This window comes from Epinephelus lanceolatus, chromosome 2 (assembly GCF_041903045.1).
Source record: "Epinephelus lanceolatus isolate andai-2023 chromosome 2, ASM4190304v1, whole genome shotgun sequence".
NCBI classification, from domain to species: domain Eukaryota; kingdom Metazoa; phylum Chordata; class Actinopteri; order Perciformes; family Serranidae; genus Epinephelus; species Epinephelus lanceolatus.
Genome location: NC_135735.1, coordinates 35394615 through 35411104, shown reverse-complemented (window position 1 = coordinate 35411104; position 16490 = coordinate 35394615). Strand labels below are relative to the sequence as shown.

General features: G+C 42.8%; 1 protein-coding gene across 5 annotated transcripts in view; it reads left to right on the top strand.

Moving 5' to 3' along the window:
* shf (Src homology 2 domain containing F) overlaps positions 1–16490 on the top strand; it is a 107106-nt gene that overhangs the window by 80205 nt on the left and 10411 nt on the right. For 2 of the 5 annotated variants that reach the window (XM_033624382.2, XM_078161170.1), the window contains 3 exons: positions 9330–9476; positions 15633–15807; positions 15989–16108. In XM_033624382.2, the coding sequence (XP_033480273.1) occupies positions 9330–9476; positions 15633–15807; positions 15989–16108 (442 nt within the window). The remainder of the gene's footprint in view (positions 1–9329; positions 9477–15632; positions 15808–15988; positions 16109–16490) is intronic. The other 3 variants (XM_033624409.2, XM_033624399.2, XM_033624390.2) reach the window with 2 other exon arrangements.

The window sequence follows — 16490 nt, the reverse complement described above, 5'->3', positions numbered from 1 at the left end:
CAGCTATATTGTTTCCTGTATCAAAATGGTCAAGCTCAGATTACATCACCCACCAGGCAGAGCATTTATTGGTCAGGTGTGACGCAGTGCATTCTGGTAGTTGTAGGTTTACTACCTCTTGAGCAAAAGCAAATACCACAGCCTTTTTCCTTTGTTTTCTCTGGTCATGTAGCACCAATTTCAATAGTATTTGTGTCTTCCTACTGCAAACACAGATTAGATTTAAATGTAATGACAGAATCTCTTCTCTGATAACATTGTGCAAATTTTGGTATATTTTTACTCATTTCGAGCTGGCCTATGTTTGTAAATGTTAACGTTATAATGATACCTCTCTTTGAGGGACATTTTTGTGTTTAACATTACGTAGTAGCTAACTGACAGGTTAGCCACAGTGACAGCAGCAGTCATGTAGCAGAGAGAGACAGATGCTGAACAAAGCTTCTCTTAAGTATGTAACATGTTTAAGTATGTGTAAAGTCTCTAATGTGGTATTACATGGTAGCAAGCTCGGCAGTCTTATTTGTGGAAGAAGAAAAAGAGGCTTGAGGGAGTATTTAGTTCAAACCTGCAGGTGATGAGTGCACTAACTTAAAGGTAATATCACTACTCGAAACAGATGAATAAAGGTGATGTGATTTTTGGCTTTAAAACTCAGTAATATGATAAATTACATGTTTAGAAGAGGCTTAGACTCTACCTATACACATACACATCATATCTACAAATAAATAAGAACATCTGTCTATTCTTTTGGCATCTTTCTATGTTTTCCCAAAATTTTTGTCACTTAATTTCCATTTCCTGTTTACTTCTGTGTATTCTAGGCACTGAGGTCTTCATAGGAGTCACGCTGTTCTGCTTCTGCCAGTGATTAGTTAAATAAGGGATGCTGCATCCTTAATCACTTTCCTCCTCTCGCTCATTATTTTTCTGTCAAGCAGCACTCAGAAGAGTTTGTGTATGGCGCTATTTACTAACACATCCCTCTTTCAACACCCCCTTTTACAGACAGCGTCCTTCTTTTGATGATGATTAATTTAATTTCCATTGGATGTCAAAGTGTTGGCTGGGAATTGGCAAGATAAGTCTTTAAGTTGTCTTTCAAAGACGAAAGCTGCAGTCCAAAAAAGTTCTTTGATTTATTGCGTGTCTTTATTCTGTGTTATGTTTTATTCAGGCAGAAATAATTCCCCACTATTTGGAAGACAGAAGAAGGAAGAATGATGAGAAAGACGTCTCTGGGACAAGCCTTGTCAACACAGGCTTGTTTTTCCTTGCAGGTGTCAGTGTAGACCGGCATTGGATACAGACTTCAAGAGGCTTAGAGAAAGTTTCCCACCTTTCAAGCCTTAAGCATATGTGCTTGCACCCAAGGCTCTGATCTTTGCAACCAGCTTACCTCCAGTGTCAAGAAATTATACACTGCTTCAGTATTTAAGTCCACTTCTGAGCCAGTTCTTCAGGACTGTCGACAATCCCACTTTACAAGTCATCCCTGTCTCATCCCACCTAACACTATTTTAAGAGTCAGCTTTGAGCCCGCTGTTAGATTTTGCCACATTACCCTGGTCTTGTCCTGGAGTTTCCCACCTTACAAATCTATATCAGGTGTGTCAAACATATGGCTGCAGACAATATATTTGACACCAGCCATGGGGTCCAATTCAGCCCACTGGGTGACTTTGCATACCAAATAATGATGCTCTTGTAAAGGCTTAGAGGTGCCAGTTTTTGTCAGGAATAAGTTTAACACTAGTAAATGTAAAATCTGCTTTAGAGGATTGTCTACCCTGACCAGAATACAGTTCTTTGAAATAGCAATAGATACTTATTGTGGTCAGATTTAAAGATATGACCATTGTGCAAAGTATTGTCAATCAGCAGCTTCAGTGCAAAATGATTTGTATCCAACTTGTAGCTTAAAACCGTATTGGTGGCACCCTCTTATTAAGGCACTGCCAGATCATTTGATTCCTCAATAACCTCCACTTTTGTTTGATGTTGTGATGCCAGCATTACTACGCAAGAGTGGAAAAGTATGACAAAATGTACATGTATTGACAGTGAGCAGTAGACTGACTGAATGTGGAAAAACTCTGACATATTGTTGGCATTGCACTTAGTTTTCATCTCAGGCTGTTCATCATCTGTTTTAGATAGATGTTTTCAGAATGTACTTCTTCACTCTAAAAGAAAGGGTAAAATCTGTCGGTGATGTTATCTATAGGTTGTTATGCAATGGTTTAACTGCTCCATCCCATTTAATCATGATCATATTGGGTTGTATGTGGCCAATGAACTAAAATGAGTTTGACACCCCTGATTTGTGTGAACCGTTGGGTACAAACTGGCAAGCTGAGCAGCTGTTTCACAGCTGTGATGTTGATGAATTTTGATCCAATCAATTTTCTACTGCCATAAAAAGTTAAAAATCTATGGTATCACATAGCTCATAGTGGCAGTATGGAATAGTCTTGCATACCTACTCAAAGCAGGGTTACTTGGGGTTCATGAAATCGTAGACCGGAGTCATGAGGTCATGGGCTTACTGTAAGTTAGAGCCTGAGACATCTGAACATGTTTGCTCAAGGAGTGGAATCCAGGTTGGGATTGGATTTCTAGGTTGATTAAGAGTTTTACTTCCTTTAGTTGAACCTGTAATTAGATTTTTTTTTTTTTTTTTTTGTTCTCTTAAATCAGAGGTACATAACCTGAACTTTTTCAGCCTTCCTCTCGGAAAAGTTGTCACTATAGATTATGGAAAAAAGCTTGATGTGAGGGAAGTATAGGGTATGCCACATATTAAAAACAAATCAATACAAGTCCTGATTGTAGAAATATATTAACAGCTAATTGTATTTAGGAGAAAATTCCACATTTCTCTAACCTGGGTCTAATTTTCAAATGATCAAAGAAGGTAGACATATGACACAAATCGTTCTGATGGATGACGACATACTGTCATAATGTTTTACAAAATTTTATGGACCGTTTATTTCACTTCATTGAGATTTGATTACAGCCTGTGTGATTGTCTAAGTGCTATTGTTTGCCCAAGCTCCATCATGGTGATATTCTCATGTCCCCAGATGTCCGCAATTTTCAGGTCACTATTCCAGGCGTGATTCAAGCACTTCTGTGGGCCGATGTCTGTTTCAAAGCCAACTTAACTATAGCTCCATGTGCTGCTCTGGAGAGCAGTTTTCCTCGCTTATGTTTCTATAGTTGCTGAAGCACTTTATGGCTGTATAATATCAATGACTAATGATACTGCTCCCCGTCTGCATTATAGAGGCGCTCTTCTGCGCTCATCAAAACCTTCACAGTTTATATTCCAACAATTATGTGGGAAATGAAAGTGTCTACAAACAAAGTATTAGCCGATAGTGAAAAAAGATGCACAGCCTTAGTAAAACATGGAGTGGGTGTAAAAATGAAACAGGAGGGGGGATTAAATAAGTACCAAGTGCTGCCTACACCCTCCCACCATAATGCTATCTGCATAAAAGACTATTTGTCTTCATTAATAACAGGGGAAGGAGAGCAGACTAATGCTCCCTGCTGCAGCCCTTTTTCCTCAGCTGTCCCTATCGCTGCCTGCATGCTCGCTTGCGTCTTCACAACACTTGGTCTGCCGTTATTATTCACTGTTGGGCTATCTCCTGACAGGTATGCAATGGAATGTAAATTCCCTGCCTTGTTAGGGTGTTGGGGGGCTGTGTACTTGCGGTTTGGTTAATCACTCATCCTCGCTGTTCCCCCCCCACACGCTCTCCAGACTGAACCCACACTCGCCACTGCCTCTTTCCTACCTTCCTCCTGGCTGCTGAGTAGGTGATGGATGAGCGTGGAGGTGAAGAGTGAGGAAGACACATTAGAATTTGACCATATGACAAAGCCTGCATGTGAGGGCAAAAGAAAGCGTGCTCGCATGTCTGTCAGTGTTCAGCTCGTGTGCTTTGACTCTGCATATGGCATGCTCACTCACACGCCCAGACATGGACACGCCGCCATCGGAAATCTGAGCCTCATCACAGCAGGAATGCAATCCAGAGCCGTTGTCACTTAATCTCCTTGCCCTCTGTTACCTGCTACTAACTCCTTTCACTTGGCTCCCAGCCAGCGGGGTACCATGCATTAAACACAGGAGATAAGAGAAGGTGCTGTCGCTTGCTCCCTCAGGTCTTGGGGAGCTTTATGGTTTTTTAATGAATCTTCATGGGCTTAACGACCCAGAAACCTGAGGCTCAAGTCTAATGTCCTAAAATAAATAATTGATTCAGTTACAGTCCCGTGCTGGTTATTTGCACCTGGGTAAAAGCCAGCTGTTTTGTGGGTGCCATGGTTGTGTTTCTCTCTGCTTGGCTGATCCGGTTTCCCTCACGCTGTCTGTCAATTCTCAGCTCTGTCTCGTCTTCCCTGGCCTCTGCTGCAACACCCTGCTGATAACCTTCCTGACAGCCCTTTTTCATGAGCCTCAAATGTGTCTTGCCCTCTTTTCACTGAGCGCTGCCACAGGTCTTATCTCCACTCACACACATTGGCCACACACAACAGCACTGTAAACCTCCCTCACAAAGTATAGAAGCAGCGCTCCTTCCAGCAAGCTTCCCTGGAAGCTGCTGGCCGGCCATCACTAACGCATCTCTTCCTTCTGTCTCCTGGAGAGCACAGGAAAATGCCCTGCCACTTTCATTTTTAATGAAAACACACCGTCTTTCAGAACTGCTTTGAGAGAGAGCCAGACCGTATAATGTGACAGATACAGTATGCCGAGAATTATGAGGTGGCATTTCACTTCCTCCGGAGCATTACACAGTTGTTATCTGTAATGATTTGGGTGCCGATGGAACAAACACTTCTTCAGAAGTGTCTGGTTTTTGTTTTCCAGGCTCTTCTGCTCATAATGTGCAGCATAAACATCGCAATCTTCCAGCTTGTTTTGAATATGCATGCAATTAGCCAACCAAATTAAGCAGAACTAAATTAAATGGCGTTGGTGGAAACAAGCATAGCTGGTGATTTATGGTGCTGCACTGTTTACAGTGATGAAGTGCCATGGGCTAATGAAAAGCCTGGGTAAACAAATACCTGGCTTTAAAAATAGATCTGCTCCTAGAAGAACAAAGGGAGGGTAAACGCAGAAAAAAGGGACCCTTGTCCATTGTTCAAGTGGTCTCTGGTTCCTTTGATGAAGTGTAGTCAGCGTCAGGCTGTGAAACAAATAATAAATCAGCGGCAGTGTTTACAGCACTCTACAGCACAGCCTACTGATGTCCAACCCCGAAATGGTGCTCAGCCTGGTGTCCAGTCCAGACAAGTCCTGCCATGGCCACTGTTGTGTAATTAACTTGAATGACATGTCCTTTGTCGATCTAGAATATTTCAGAGGCTCTATTCCTATGTCAACAGTAGGCCTTGTGTACTAATATTGATCAAGGATTATGCAAATGAGACGTGGCATATTGATCCAAATGTAGTCAGATGAGATGTAGCAATCTTTGGATGTGTATTTTCCCTCAGACACAGCGACTTTCTGTGTTCAGCCACACAGGCTTTGTTTTAAGTGCTTTACAATTAGCAGAACTACCAACTTTGACCGTTTGTGTATTAATTACTCTTCCCAAACTTGTGCATTTACAATTTAAAACATGTCAGTAAGAACACTCATGTGGAGCTCATAGCAAGCCTGTGCTCAAGCATGCTCAGGGTGCACTACTCACAGGTGAAGTATTTTATATTGTAATGTTTCAGCAAAAATGCATGTGTTTGGGACGTACTGAGCAATACTGGATAAATTAGGCTTGGCTAGGAGTTGTGTGAGAGTTTGCAAACAGATGTTTTGATATAGTTTTGCTGTTGTTAATCATGGCCCCCATTGACTTCAGTTCATCAAGAATGTCAGCTTTTTTTGGATTCTCCATTAATTGTGGAGGCGTGTAAGAAAAACTGTTTTCTTAAGAATTTAATGTAACATGCTGTGAGTAATTGATACAAATGGTCATTTTTTGGTGAAGTATTCTTTAAATAATAACCAACAAACAAAAAGACAGTCACATTTCTACCAAATATTCCCCTCCAGTCTCTAAAACACTTGTTCACACATGTACCACTTACAGATAATCAGTGCAAATCTGCATCAGCCAATACAGCTCTAAACAGGTTTATGTGGTGAGCCTTCAGGCTTGAGTGTAAATCACCAGTGTGCTGGTGCTGCTGTTGTCACTTCAGTCCTGAATTTGAATTTGTCAGTGAAGAATGCTACAAGGTGAAAAGATGCTCTTATCCATGCAGCAACCTGGCATCTAGAGTCAGTGATTACTCAAGGCCTTGGGGCTTGCAGTATTTTTAAATGCGTTACAAGCTGAGGGAGATTCCAGTCATCCAGAGTGTACAAAAAAACAAAACAAAACACCTGGCTATTGAATCAGCCTGCCTTAATTTTCTCAGTGCTAAATGCTATTATTCAGCCGTGCAACCAAGCGAATCCGAGCCACACTTGCCCAAATCGTCTCCTCGTCCTCGCACTGAGGCTGCAGAGTGGAGGCAGCCTTCTGCTCCCCAAACAATTACACGCTAATCTGCAATGTGAAATGAGTATTAGGCTTTTAATCTCACAGGAAGAGAGTCCCCTACTTCACCCCAAAGTAGTGGAAGTTATATTATCTCCCAGAGTTTCTGACCTTCTGTCTCTATTCCCCACCCTCCAGCCCCACCGGTCCACCACCCCAGCATCTCTCCCATCGGGGGAGACGGTGAGCGGCTCCTCCTTCCAGCCACCTTTCTCTAGATTAGCCCCCTGACACCGTGGGCCCAGCTATTTAATTGCTTGTCGGATTGAATATTCTCCAGTTTCCCCCTTTATCTAGCCCGCAGATATTGCTTCTCATTAGCATGTCCTGTACCACAGCCGCCGCAATTCCTTGCACTGTGAAAGACAGACAAGTCCATACCATTATGCTCATCCTCCCACTGAAAAGCAGCCTGTGCACCAGCCACTGCAACACAGTGACACATTAATGGTTAAGAATAAGCTGCATTCTTTTCCTCTTAGCTGAAGTAGCACTCAGTGAACTCTCTTTAAATGAGGGGTGTTACTCTGATTCAGAAAGTGCCTCTAACTAATTGCTGCCATTCAAGTAATACTCTGTGTAAATACTGATTATTAGCAATCTTGAGCCTTCAATTAAAAGTTAAAATTTTCTGCTGAGGGTAATTATTGTGCTGAGGGTAATTATTGTGGCGTAAGTGTTACTATAACCAATGCAATGATGGCCAAAACTACAGAAACAAGTCCCAAGTTCATTCAAGACAAAAGCATTACCAATATCTTATTGGTATGTCCTGAACGTGGTCCTGTATTAATTATCTGCTGTCTGATTTACTTTACTGCCAATCTGTTGCTATTCTCCTCCTCTTCGGCCACATCCTCCTGAGTCACACAAGGCCATCACCGCCTCTCCATGACTGATGAAGTGCAGTATGGCTCAGCCCAATAATAAATAGAACTGTACTGAAAGCTTTTTTTGGTTGTCCCATTCCAATCTTATTCATCAATCGGCAATGTAATGTAATGGAAAAAGATGTGTTTTGGGCCTTTACTTCGTCTAAAGTTTGGAGTTTAGTTTGGGTCAAGTTTTCTTGGTATTTTATTGAATTTGAATCTTTTAGGGCATGTATTACTTTTGTTATTCAATATAGCAGCTGAAGAATGACAGGAAAGGGGGGGAGGGGAAAGAGGGGATGACACGCAGCAAAGGGCCACCAGTCAGAATCGAATCTGGGCCGCTGCCAAGGACTCAGCCAACATGGGGGGCACGCTTTATCGCCCTGTATCTTTTCCTATTTTGTTCTTGTATTTATATGTAGTTGTGTGTCTGTTGGCTTTTGCTTGTCAATGGGAGTTACTTTTTGGGCTCCTTCAAGGAGCAACACCTGCATTATTTGTTTTTTCTGCACCTTTAGGGAACTTCTAAGAGCTGTGACCGATGTGAAGGGCATTGTCTACCATAAGTAGCAACTGGACTGATGAAATTACACTAATTTTAGTTCCTTGTACTTACTTTCATCTACTGCAGTAACATCTCCAGCACCATGGACAGTGACATCAAAATGTTCTTAATAGCACTGTGAGTTGCCTCAGTGGAAGATCTGTGTTTGAAGATTTATGAAAAAAAAAAAAAGAGTCATAGAATTATACATAACACTCTTAACAACACACACTGGCTCTCCAAAGTTGCTGGACTGCATTTCTCTAACTCTAGCTTTCTTTTAGATGAACAAAATCCTCCCCCTCTCCATTCCATTTATATCATATCCTCAGCTATTTAACAAGTGGCACTCGCTCAGTGACAGATATGTTTTTGCAGGGGTGCTCAATTTACCTTGGTAATACCCTGGCTGGACATGAGGCATACATTATTTAAGGGGCAAAGCCCGGGGAGTGTCCGCTGTGAGGATGGATCGCTCCGAGGCACATTCCACTGAGGGATATTGTCTGCATCGTTGTTTATCTTAATATAGATGCCTAAGGAGAGTTTTTTTTCCAAACTCTGCACTAAAAGTAACAGCAGAGTGTATGCTGATGGTCTGATCTAAGTATCTGTAGCCGAGCTCCAGGCAGTTTCATGGTCTCCATTTTCAAGGCGCAGCATTGTATTATATGGGCGTTCTTCTTTAGTAAAGTATTATCGCCATTGTATTGCCATGTATCTAGAGTAGTGAGGCTTAAGATAGTGAGTCAAATTTCCAATCTGAATTTTTGAGTGAAAGCTAACGGAGCAAGGAAGAGAGGCCAAAGGGCTCAACTTTTTAGGTAGGGTTGGGGTTTAATAGCATTTTTAAAGAACCTGAATTTGCTATGTAATTAGGTTACTGAGTTCCTCCAAATCCCTATTGAAGTTCAACTTTTTAGAAGTTCAACTTTTTAGTTAACCTTTGACCATGAACCATAGTTCTTCAGAAATCCAGGTATTGTAATCAACCCGGAATGAAATCCAATATGGCACCTGCTATCAGAACCCAACCCTACTTACTGTAAAACTAACTTCACTTCCTTTCAGTCCTGTTGCATTCCTTTCCTTTTCTAGTCCACAGTTACTGCTGATTCTTGGATCACAATATAAACCAGCTCCTCACCACAATGCTGGCATCTTCTTTCCTAATCTATTTCCACTTACCCCTTCTTCCTTTTCTCCTTTTCCTCTCTGTTTCCTGTCGTTGTTTCCCCTTTCCTCACTCCCTTGGTCGTTGTTGTTTTTATGCCTCTTGTTGCTGTCCTCTACTCCCCTTCATCTCTCCTCTGGTGACTCGGGCGACACTTGCAGTAGAGATTAAAGTGATCAAGGACCTACCGTGGCCCCCTCCTGTCGGGCAGCTCAACACCAGCCCTCCCCTGGTGGAGGAGCTGGAGTCTCCCTCCCAGACAGCTCAGCCCTCGCCGGGACAGACGAGCTGTGACCAGCACCACCATGGTGGGTGTTGGTGTTCACATTGTCCGGCGTCTTTCCCCATCAACCCCAACCCCCTTTCCATCAGCCGCTTCATCCATCCATCCATCCATCCATCCATCCACTCCCCTTAATGTGGTCTGTCTGTCTATCTCACTTTATAAAAGAAAAGTTGAGTGGTGAAGTGTGTATGCGCTCACTAAATCAGTAGCATTTTTTGCCCTGAAATTTTAGAAAGGAATTTAAAAAAATAACTAACCAGGCATTTTGTACATAACTGATGGCAAAAGACATATTTATCTTGCAAAGAATATTACCAGTAATCTATTTTGGATCGTCTTTACATCTTAGTAGTGGTTAAGAAGGGCAAATTATGATTTAGTGAAAGTGTCCGCTTACACTTCATCAGTCAGTGGTGACTTACTAAGAGAGCTCACATCTTTTAGAAGCCCTGTACAATATGACTTTAGGTAGTGTAGCTCGGTAATGACTGCACTTTTCCATCTGGATTACATGTGGCAGAAAATCACTAATTCTTGTGCAGGTTTTTAGGGCTGAAGGCTCATTAGTTTTAATTGTGCTAAACTGCCTTCTGCATGCGTAATTGCCATTCGCTGTGACCCCCATTTCCTCTTGTCAACATACTCATAACCATCCCAGATGTCCCTCTGCCTGGCTGTTCTCCACAGTCCTACATGAATTGAAAAATCAAACTAATTTGAGGCAATTTCACTTCTTGACTTGAGTCTTTCACCTCAGGTTTCGCCATATTTACCATCTTATCAAACACAATGGACAAGTAATCATGTATTTTCAACCCGTGGAGCCATTAGTTGATTTTCAAAGCCCTTCCACAGACTCACACTCTTGACTGCTGTAATTACCCAGGGAAAAGAGGGACATGTAGCAGAACTAATGCCAGGAATGGGATTTCCCCTGGCAGAGTGGAAGACTTAGAGTGAGACCATGTAAGAGGACACCGCTGTGTGCTATAGGCGAGGACAGGGCAAGGAGTTGATTTATATCCATAAATCCATGGGAAAGGTTCTGGTTCCCTCTGTGATGTCAGTGGGTTTAAGATTGGCGTCCAGCTGTAAAGTGATCCTCTCTCTGTCTGAGCCAGTATGGCCCCACTCTGCATCTTTGGGGTCAGAGGCCACTGTGGTAGACGGAGGGGGGGGGGTGACCTTCCTGACCCCTGTGAATACAGTTACAATGCACTCTCTTGACCTCGGCGTACAGGCAGACCCTGAGTCACACAACAAGACATTAGTCATCCCTTATACACAGCACTGCTTACATACTCCAGATTGGCTCAGCCGGGGTAAAGAGCTAAAAGTCTGTGTGTGTATTTGAAGGCTATTGTGGCTCGCTCTAATATAGACCAAGAATAAACAATATCCATTACAGTTCAGGGAAATCTGCCAACCTCATTATCAAAATTTAAATGCGGCTTGACAGGGCAGATATTACATCTACATATAAATGGAGGGCGCTTTTCTCCGAGTATAATGAAGAGCTTTTCGCTTTTGTTTTTTGACATGAATTAATTATCCACACTTTGAAGCATTTCTTTTACCTTCTCCTTCCTCTAATCTAAGAAGACTAAAAAAAACAGTGTAATTAAAAGATATCCAGATTTAATTTTAAATAGATCCACCAGCTGACACTTTGGAGGGTCATTCCTTTGTCTTGGAAAACCTAATTAGAGTTTCATTTTGGGATTTCTGTAAAAGAAGAAAGCATATTCCTAGATGGTGGAATCATCAGAGATTAATTTTCTGGACTGAGCGGCAGCAGCGAGACTCTAGAAATATATATTATTAAAAGCTGTCCAACAAATCATTATTTGAGTTCCTGATGCACATAATTAATATCAACATAAAAGTGAGTGATTTTTTTAAGCTGCCAGTTCCTTGGGTATCATATCGTGCTGAGCACTATTTTTAGTGCGCGTTGCTTTCTAATGAGATGCAGAACTGTTAATCATTTCACACGTCCTGGCTGGAAAACTTAATTTTCACCTCACAATACGGCAGTTGATGGCACACTTCACCCCTCAGACTAGTCATGCTTTTTGATAGGAATACCATTAGTAAATGAGAATTAATTAGCCAGCTTAATTAGAGGAATTTGCTCGGGAATGTGTGCAGAGGGAAGCGGAGTAGTCAGGCTGTTCAGAAGCCTCGTGCACTTTATTGTAACTACATTTTTGGTGTTTTTCTTATTTTATGTGTTTAATATCATGGCCCTTACACCCTTGAAAAGTTTGCCATTCCACTTTTTAGTGTTTATTTATATAAGAGTTTTTTTTTCTTGTGCCTGATAGCCACCATAAGTCTCTCTCTCCATGTTCTTATGGCATTAGTTTGTCTTGTATTGTGCTGTGCTGAATTACACTGCAGCACTTTATGTTGTGGATTGGTCGTAGTGTAATCATGGAAATGTCATTTTGACCTCTGTGTTTATCTGTGTCCTCGCCAGTCAGCTCCCTCTCTGACACACTCTCCCTCCTCATCCTCCCCTGTGTTTTACAGAGCTCTCTGAAGGAAGCTATGTGTTTGAAGGGGGCAGGTCTTTCAGCCATTAGTCACCCTCTGACTGACAGTTCAATCTGATATACAGATTCCATTTGCTGTGCTTTACAAGCAACAATACTGATAACACACACAGATGCCCCAGCACTTTTACGTACGTGTCTGTGTGCGTGCACGTGAAGACACACGCGCCTGTGTGTGTTCCCTCTCGCGTCTCTCTTAAGCTGCCTCTCAGGGGTTTTGTTCTGCTCTGGGCCAATCCTCTCGTCAATCTCCTGTCCGCCATGTCTCAGACCGTATGCTCTCAGAGAATGAAAAGGGGAATGAGTTTGGCTCACTCCCATTGATATTCGGCCTTAAAACATAATTCCGAAACTATAGTGTTAGTGAGATGGCTGGCAATCAAAGCAGACACGGGTTCATTCACTGCTGAGCAAATAAAAACGATAGCTTTTGTTTACGTTCAGAGGCTCTCCCTTCAGGGTAATACTCTCCTTGTGGAGCGATGCGCTCTGCCTGTGGAAAAGAACTCGGCTCTGACAGGGAAGGTTGATGGGGTGAGCTCCTCCAAGAATAGCCACTCAACCCTTTCTAGGAGGTGGAGGGAGAAAGGGTTTAATCAAGGTCAAATGAAGCACTGATTGTGTTGAATCTGGGGAAGAGGAGGAATTAGTGGGGGTACTGCACGAATGGAGAAAATGTGAAGAGCTGAGGTCAGGCGGATGGCTGAGTGGGCTGTAGATACACCGAGAGATGGACTGTGTGGGAAAACCGAGATAGCAACATTCATCCTTATGCCACACCAGCAAATACCTTTTCCAGCCTTGTAAGTTAAAATCACTGGTGGACTTACAAAAAAGCATTATTTCAAAGTACTTTTTTTTATCCAATTTGTATATGGACTCTTAATGTACATAGGTAAAGTTTCACAATGTTGTTGCAGGATGAGACATAATGAGCGACTGATAGTCCTGCATTAGGACCATCAGAAACAGTAGAGATAACAGATCAAAGCTCTTATTGCTCTGTCTCTCCTTTTGCTATTAGACGAGCAGGCATTCCTCCACAGTCCATTTCCTGCTATCTATTTCTGTCCCTGATAAACAAAAACACAGAGGAAAAACAGAGGGAGACATGGGGGGACAGGACTGGAGTGCGTGACATGGAGAGATCAAAAGAAAAGGTGAGGAGGGAGAAAAAGAGGAAGGGTCAGACATATGCAAAGAGGAAGAGAGAAATTGAAAGCGAAGGAGGGAGAGAGAGCAATTGGCCGCGTCTTCATGTTGTGATCTGTCAGCGTTGACAGGGATGAGCGGAGCAAACATGCATCTCCCTTGTCCCCTTGGTCAGTTTCCATGGAAACACTATTTCTCACCCTTACACATACACTGAATGTGCTCGCACTGTATTCCCAGCAGTCGGCATGTGGTTCAAATGGACTGTATGAAAAAGTAGAGAACTAATGATGTCTTCCATGTGGACTTACATGCAACACGGGAGGATCATTTGACTGCCTGTCGTCCAGGCATCAGAGCCTGAGGAAGTGCAGCTACGGCTCATAGTCTTCCATGGGTCTGAGGTTAGAGCCACAGTTTACCCAGCTGTCATGCTACAGTACAATTTGGCTGTCATTTTAAGACTCGGCCGTAGCCCTATAACGAACAGAGGGGCAGAGGCCAAGATAACAAGGGGAGGCGGAGTCATTTGGAATAATCATTTCCATGAGTTTATGTTTAGGGAAATGCATCAGTGAGCTCAAGGCCAGCAAGTTTAACCTGGAGTTGAGTGGAGATGAAGGGGAGCCCCTGGTGGTCGGAGCTGAAACAGCAGGACTCTGTCTCAACATCCCTACATGCTGCTGGATCATGTTCCATCACTGGCAGTGGTGGAAGAAGCACAGATTTGCTTTAGTAAATGTAGGATCAGCAAAATGGACTTAAAGCATCAAAAGTAAAAGTACTTGAATTTTTTGGACATGTGGCAACAGCCCTCAGCTAAACAACACTTTTTTGTAAGGGGTCAGAAGCCAAAAAAGTCTCAGTAAAAGTTGGTGGTTTTATTGGTCCAGTCAAAACAACATATTTTGATTCTATTTACATTCAATTCTATTAATCTTTTTCAGTGGGTGTTACTTTTTACTCAGTTACTTTTTTGCAGTGGAGATAATATGTCAGTGATTATAGAAAATATATGTATTCTTACATTCACAGTTTGTACAGAAGGTCCTGTGTTTTCCTGATACAGCCTTAATGGGGGCCACAGGCTCAGCTTGGTTTGTTGACATAGTGTTGTCTCGTGCAGCCTAAATTGACAGATTGATACTGTCAGCCCTCCCGCTCAGTCTGGTGCAGGAACACACTTGGCGAGCTCACAAACTGTAAAGTGTAATGGATCCTCTGACTGGAATACAGAGTCTAGACAGATGTAAACCCATCTGAAACGACGTGTTGTGTAGATCACAGTGCCTGTCTGTCTGCACACTACCTGCCACGCACAGCTCAGGTAATTAAACATTAGACGCCGTTAGCGAGAGCTGCAAAGACAGAGGCAGTGGCTGTCAACATGCTACATTAACTCCTTCCGTCAAAAGCTCAGCCTCCGTGTGTTGATCTTAAACCTTTAAGCAGCCAACAATCTCCAGCTAAAGCTTGTCATGTAGCTGTTGCCGTTATTGCTTGAGAAGCGTGTCAGTGGCTCAGTGGGCTCTTTCCAAAGCCAAGGGTGCTGTGACATCAATTATAGCCATGGACGATGGCGGGAAAATGGTCTCAGCCATCCAATATTTCATTATTTTGCCCTTTATAACCCTCTGACAGAAGTGAGAATTCACTTTAATTTGTCCTTGTGGACATTAGCTTCTCTTTTGTCCTCATGTTAGCTTCTTTAAATAAGGGTAAATGTTTTTTCAAGTCCTGACTGGCTGTGAAACGGCTCAGTGACCTCCACCAATCATGTCATGGGCACAGGTCACCTCCAGCCCCCGCACATGTCATCAAACACTTCCCTGTGCAGCTGCCAAAGCAGCCGATCGTATCCACAGTTGACCGTGAGAGTTTTGAAAAGTCAGGTTAATGTTTAACTTCCAGTACCTGTGTGTAGGACTTGTGTGTGAATTTGTTCCTCTGACATTGCCAAACGGGCTCGTTTGCATGACTGTGCACATTTATGTGTGTGTAGTTAAAGAGTGTGCATTCTCACACATACAGTAATATATATGTGGGTGTATTTACAGATGCATGTGGTTGTTTGAGTGGTTTGGAGGAAGTTTGCATGTGTGTGTATTTTGTCTCACCGGGATGTGTACACAGTGTGGAAGGATTGATTTATGCCTCCTCGACTGTGTTTACACGTCCTTCAGTTGAATGAGTTACACAAAGTGACACTGTGTGTGTGTGTGTGTATGTTCCCACATGCACCTCACTGCTTTGGTCTAGTTTACTAGAGCAGCAGTTTATGCCATAATTTTCTTTAAACATCCACTGCTTGTGAAGCACACTAGCTTTTCCAAGTGACCTTAAGTCTAACTGAAGTATATGTACAGGACTAGTATGTTGTATTATTATGAGGGTCTCACTGCTTTCAAATACCCAGCGTATTCTTCCAGAATAAAATGTTTCAGCTGTTGCATTTTTCTTTATTACAGTTCAGTTTGATGGCGTGGAGAAGTCTCGAATGTCGCCTACCAAGGAGGGGAAAACCCGCCCGCTGCAGCGACACTCCAGTGGCTGTCTGGTCAACACCAAAATGACTTCACTGGACCACTGCAGCTCCTCTCTGGGGGAGCGTATTGACCCCAGCATGCCCCTGGAAAGCCAGTTGTGAGTTGGGTCTTGGGGATGCTTTTTTATGACTGCATTTTATTTCGAAGGCACCACTTTGGCTCTTCATGAGCACGTCTGACCCTTGTTTTTTCATTTCCTTTGTTCTGTTTTTTTGCTCATTCTTACCACTCCTTTGTTCCCTTTCTTCCTCATCCCTATTTCCTATTGTTCACTGTAGCTGGTACCATGGAGCGATCAGCCGAACAGACGCAGAGTCTCTGCTCAGGCTGTGTAAGGAGGCCAGCTACCTGGTGAGAAACAGCGAGACCAGCAAGAACGACTACTCCCTCTCCCTCAAGTAAGGACGGCACTCTCTTTTTCCTAAATAAGGAGACACAAACAGGATTATCAGTTACACAAGCGCATATGACAGCTGGGTGAAAAAGTAATCGCAAATGCTCCATGCGATTTAGTCTGCTGGAGTGTCAGAGAGTTAAGAAAATCAAGTGTCTGTGAAAGTCAGCCGAGTATATTTTTTTGTGATTTGGGCACAGAGCAAGTGTCAAGGATTATTTGCAACAGCCATTCCCACTCTCTGTGTACACACACACACACACACACACACACACACATACACACACACACTGAAGAGTCACAGAGAGCCAAAGAAGTGTTGCAGCTACACATGCTTACTGGTGGAGTACACATCGTGGCCGAATCTAAAACCTTGCACACAGAGG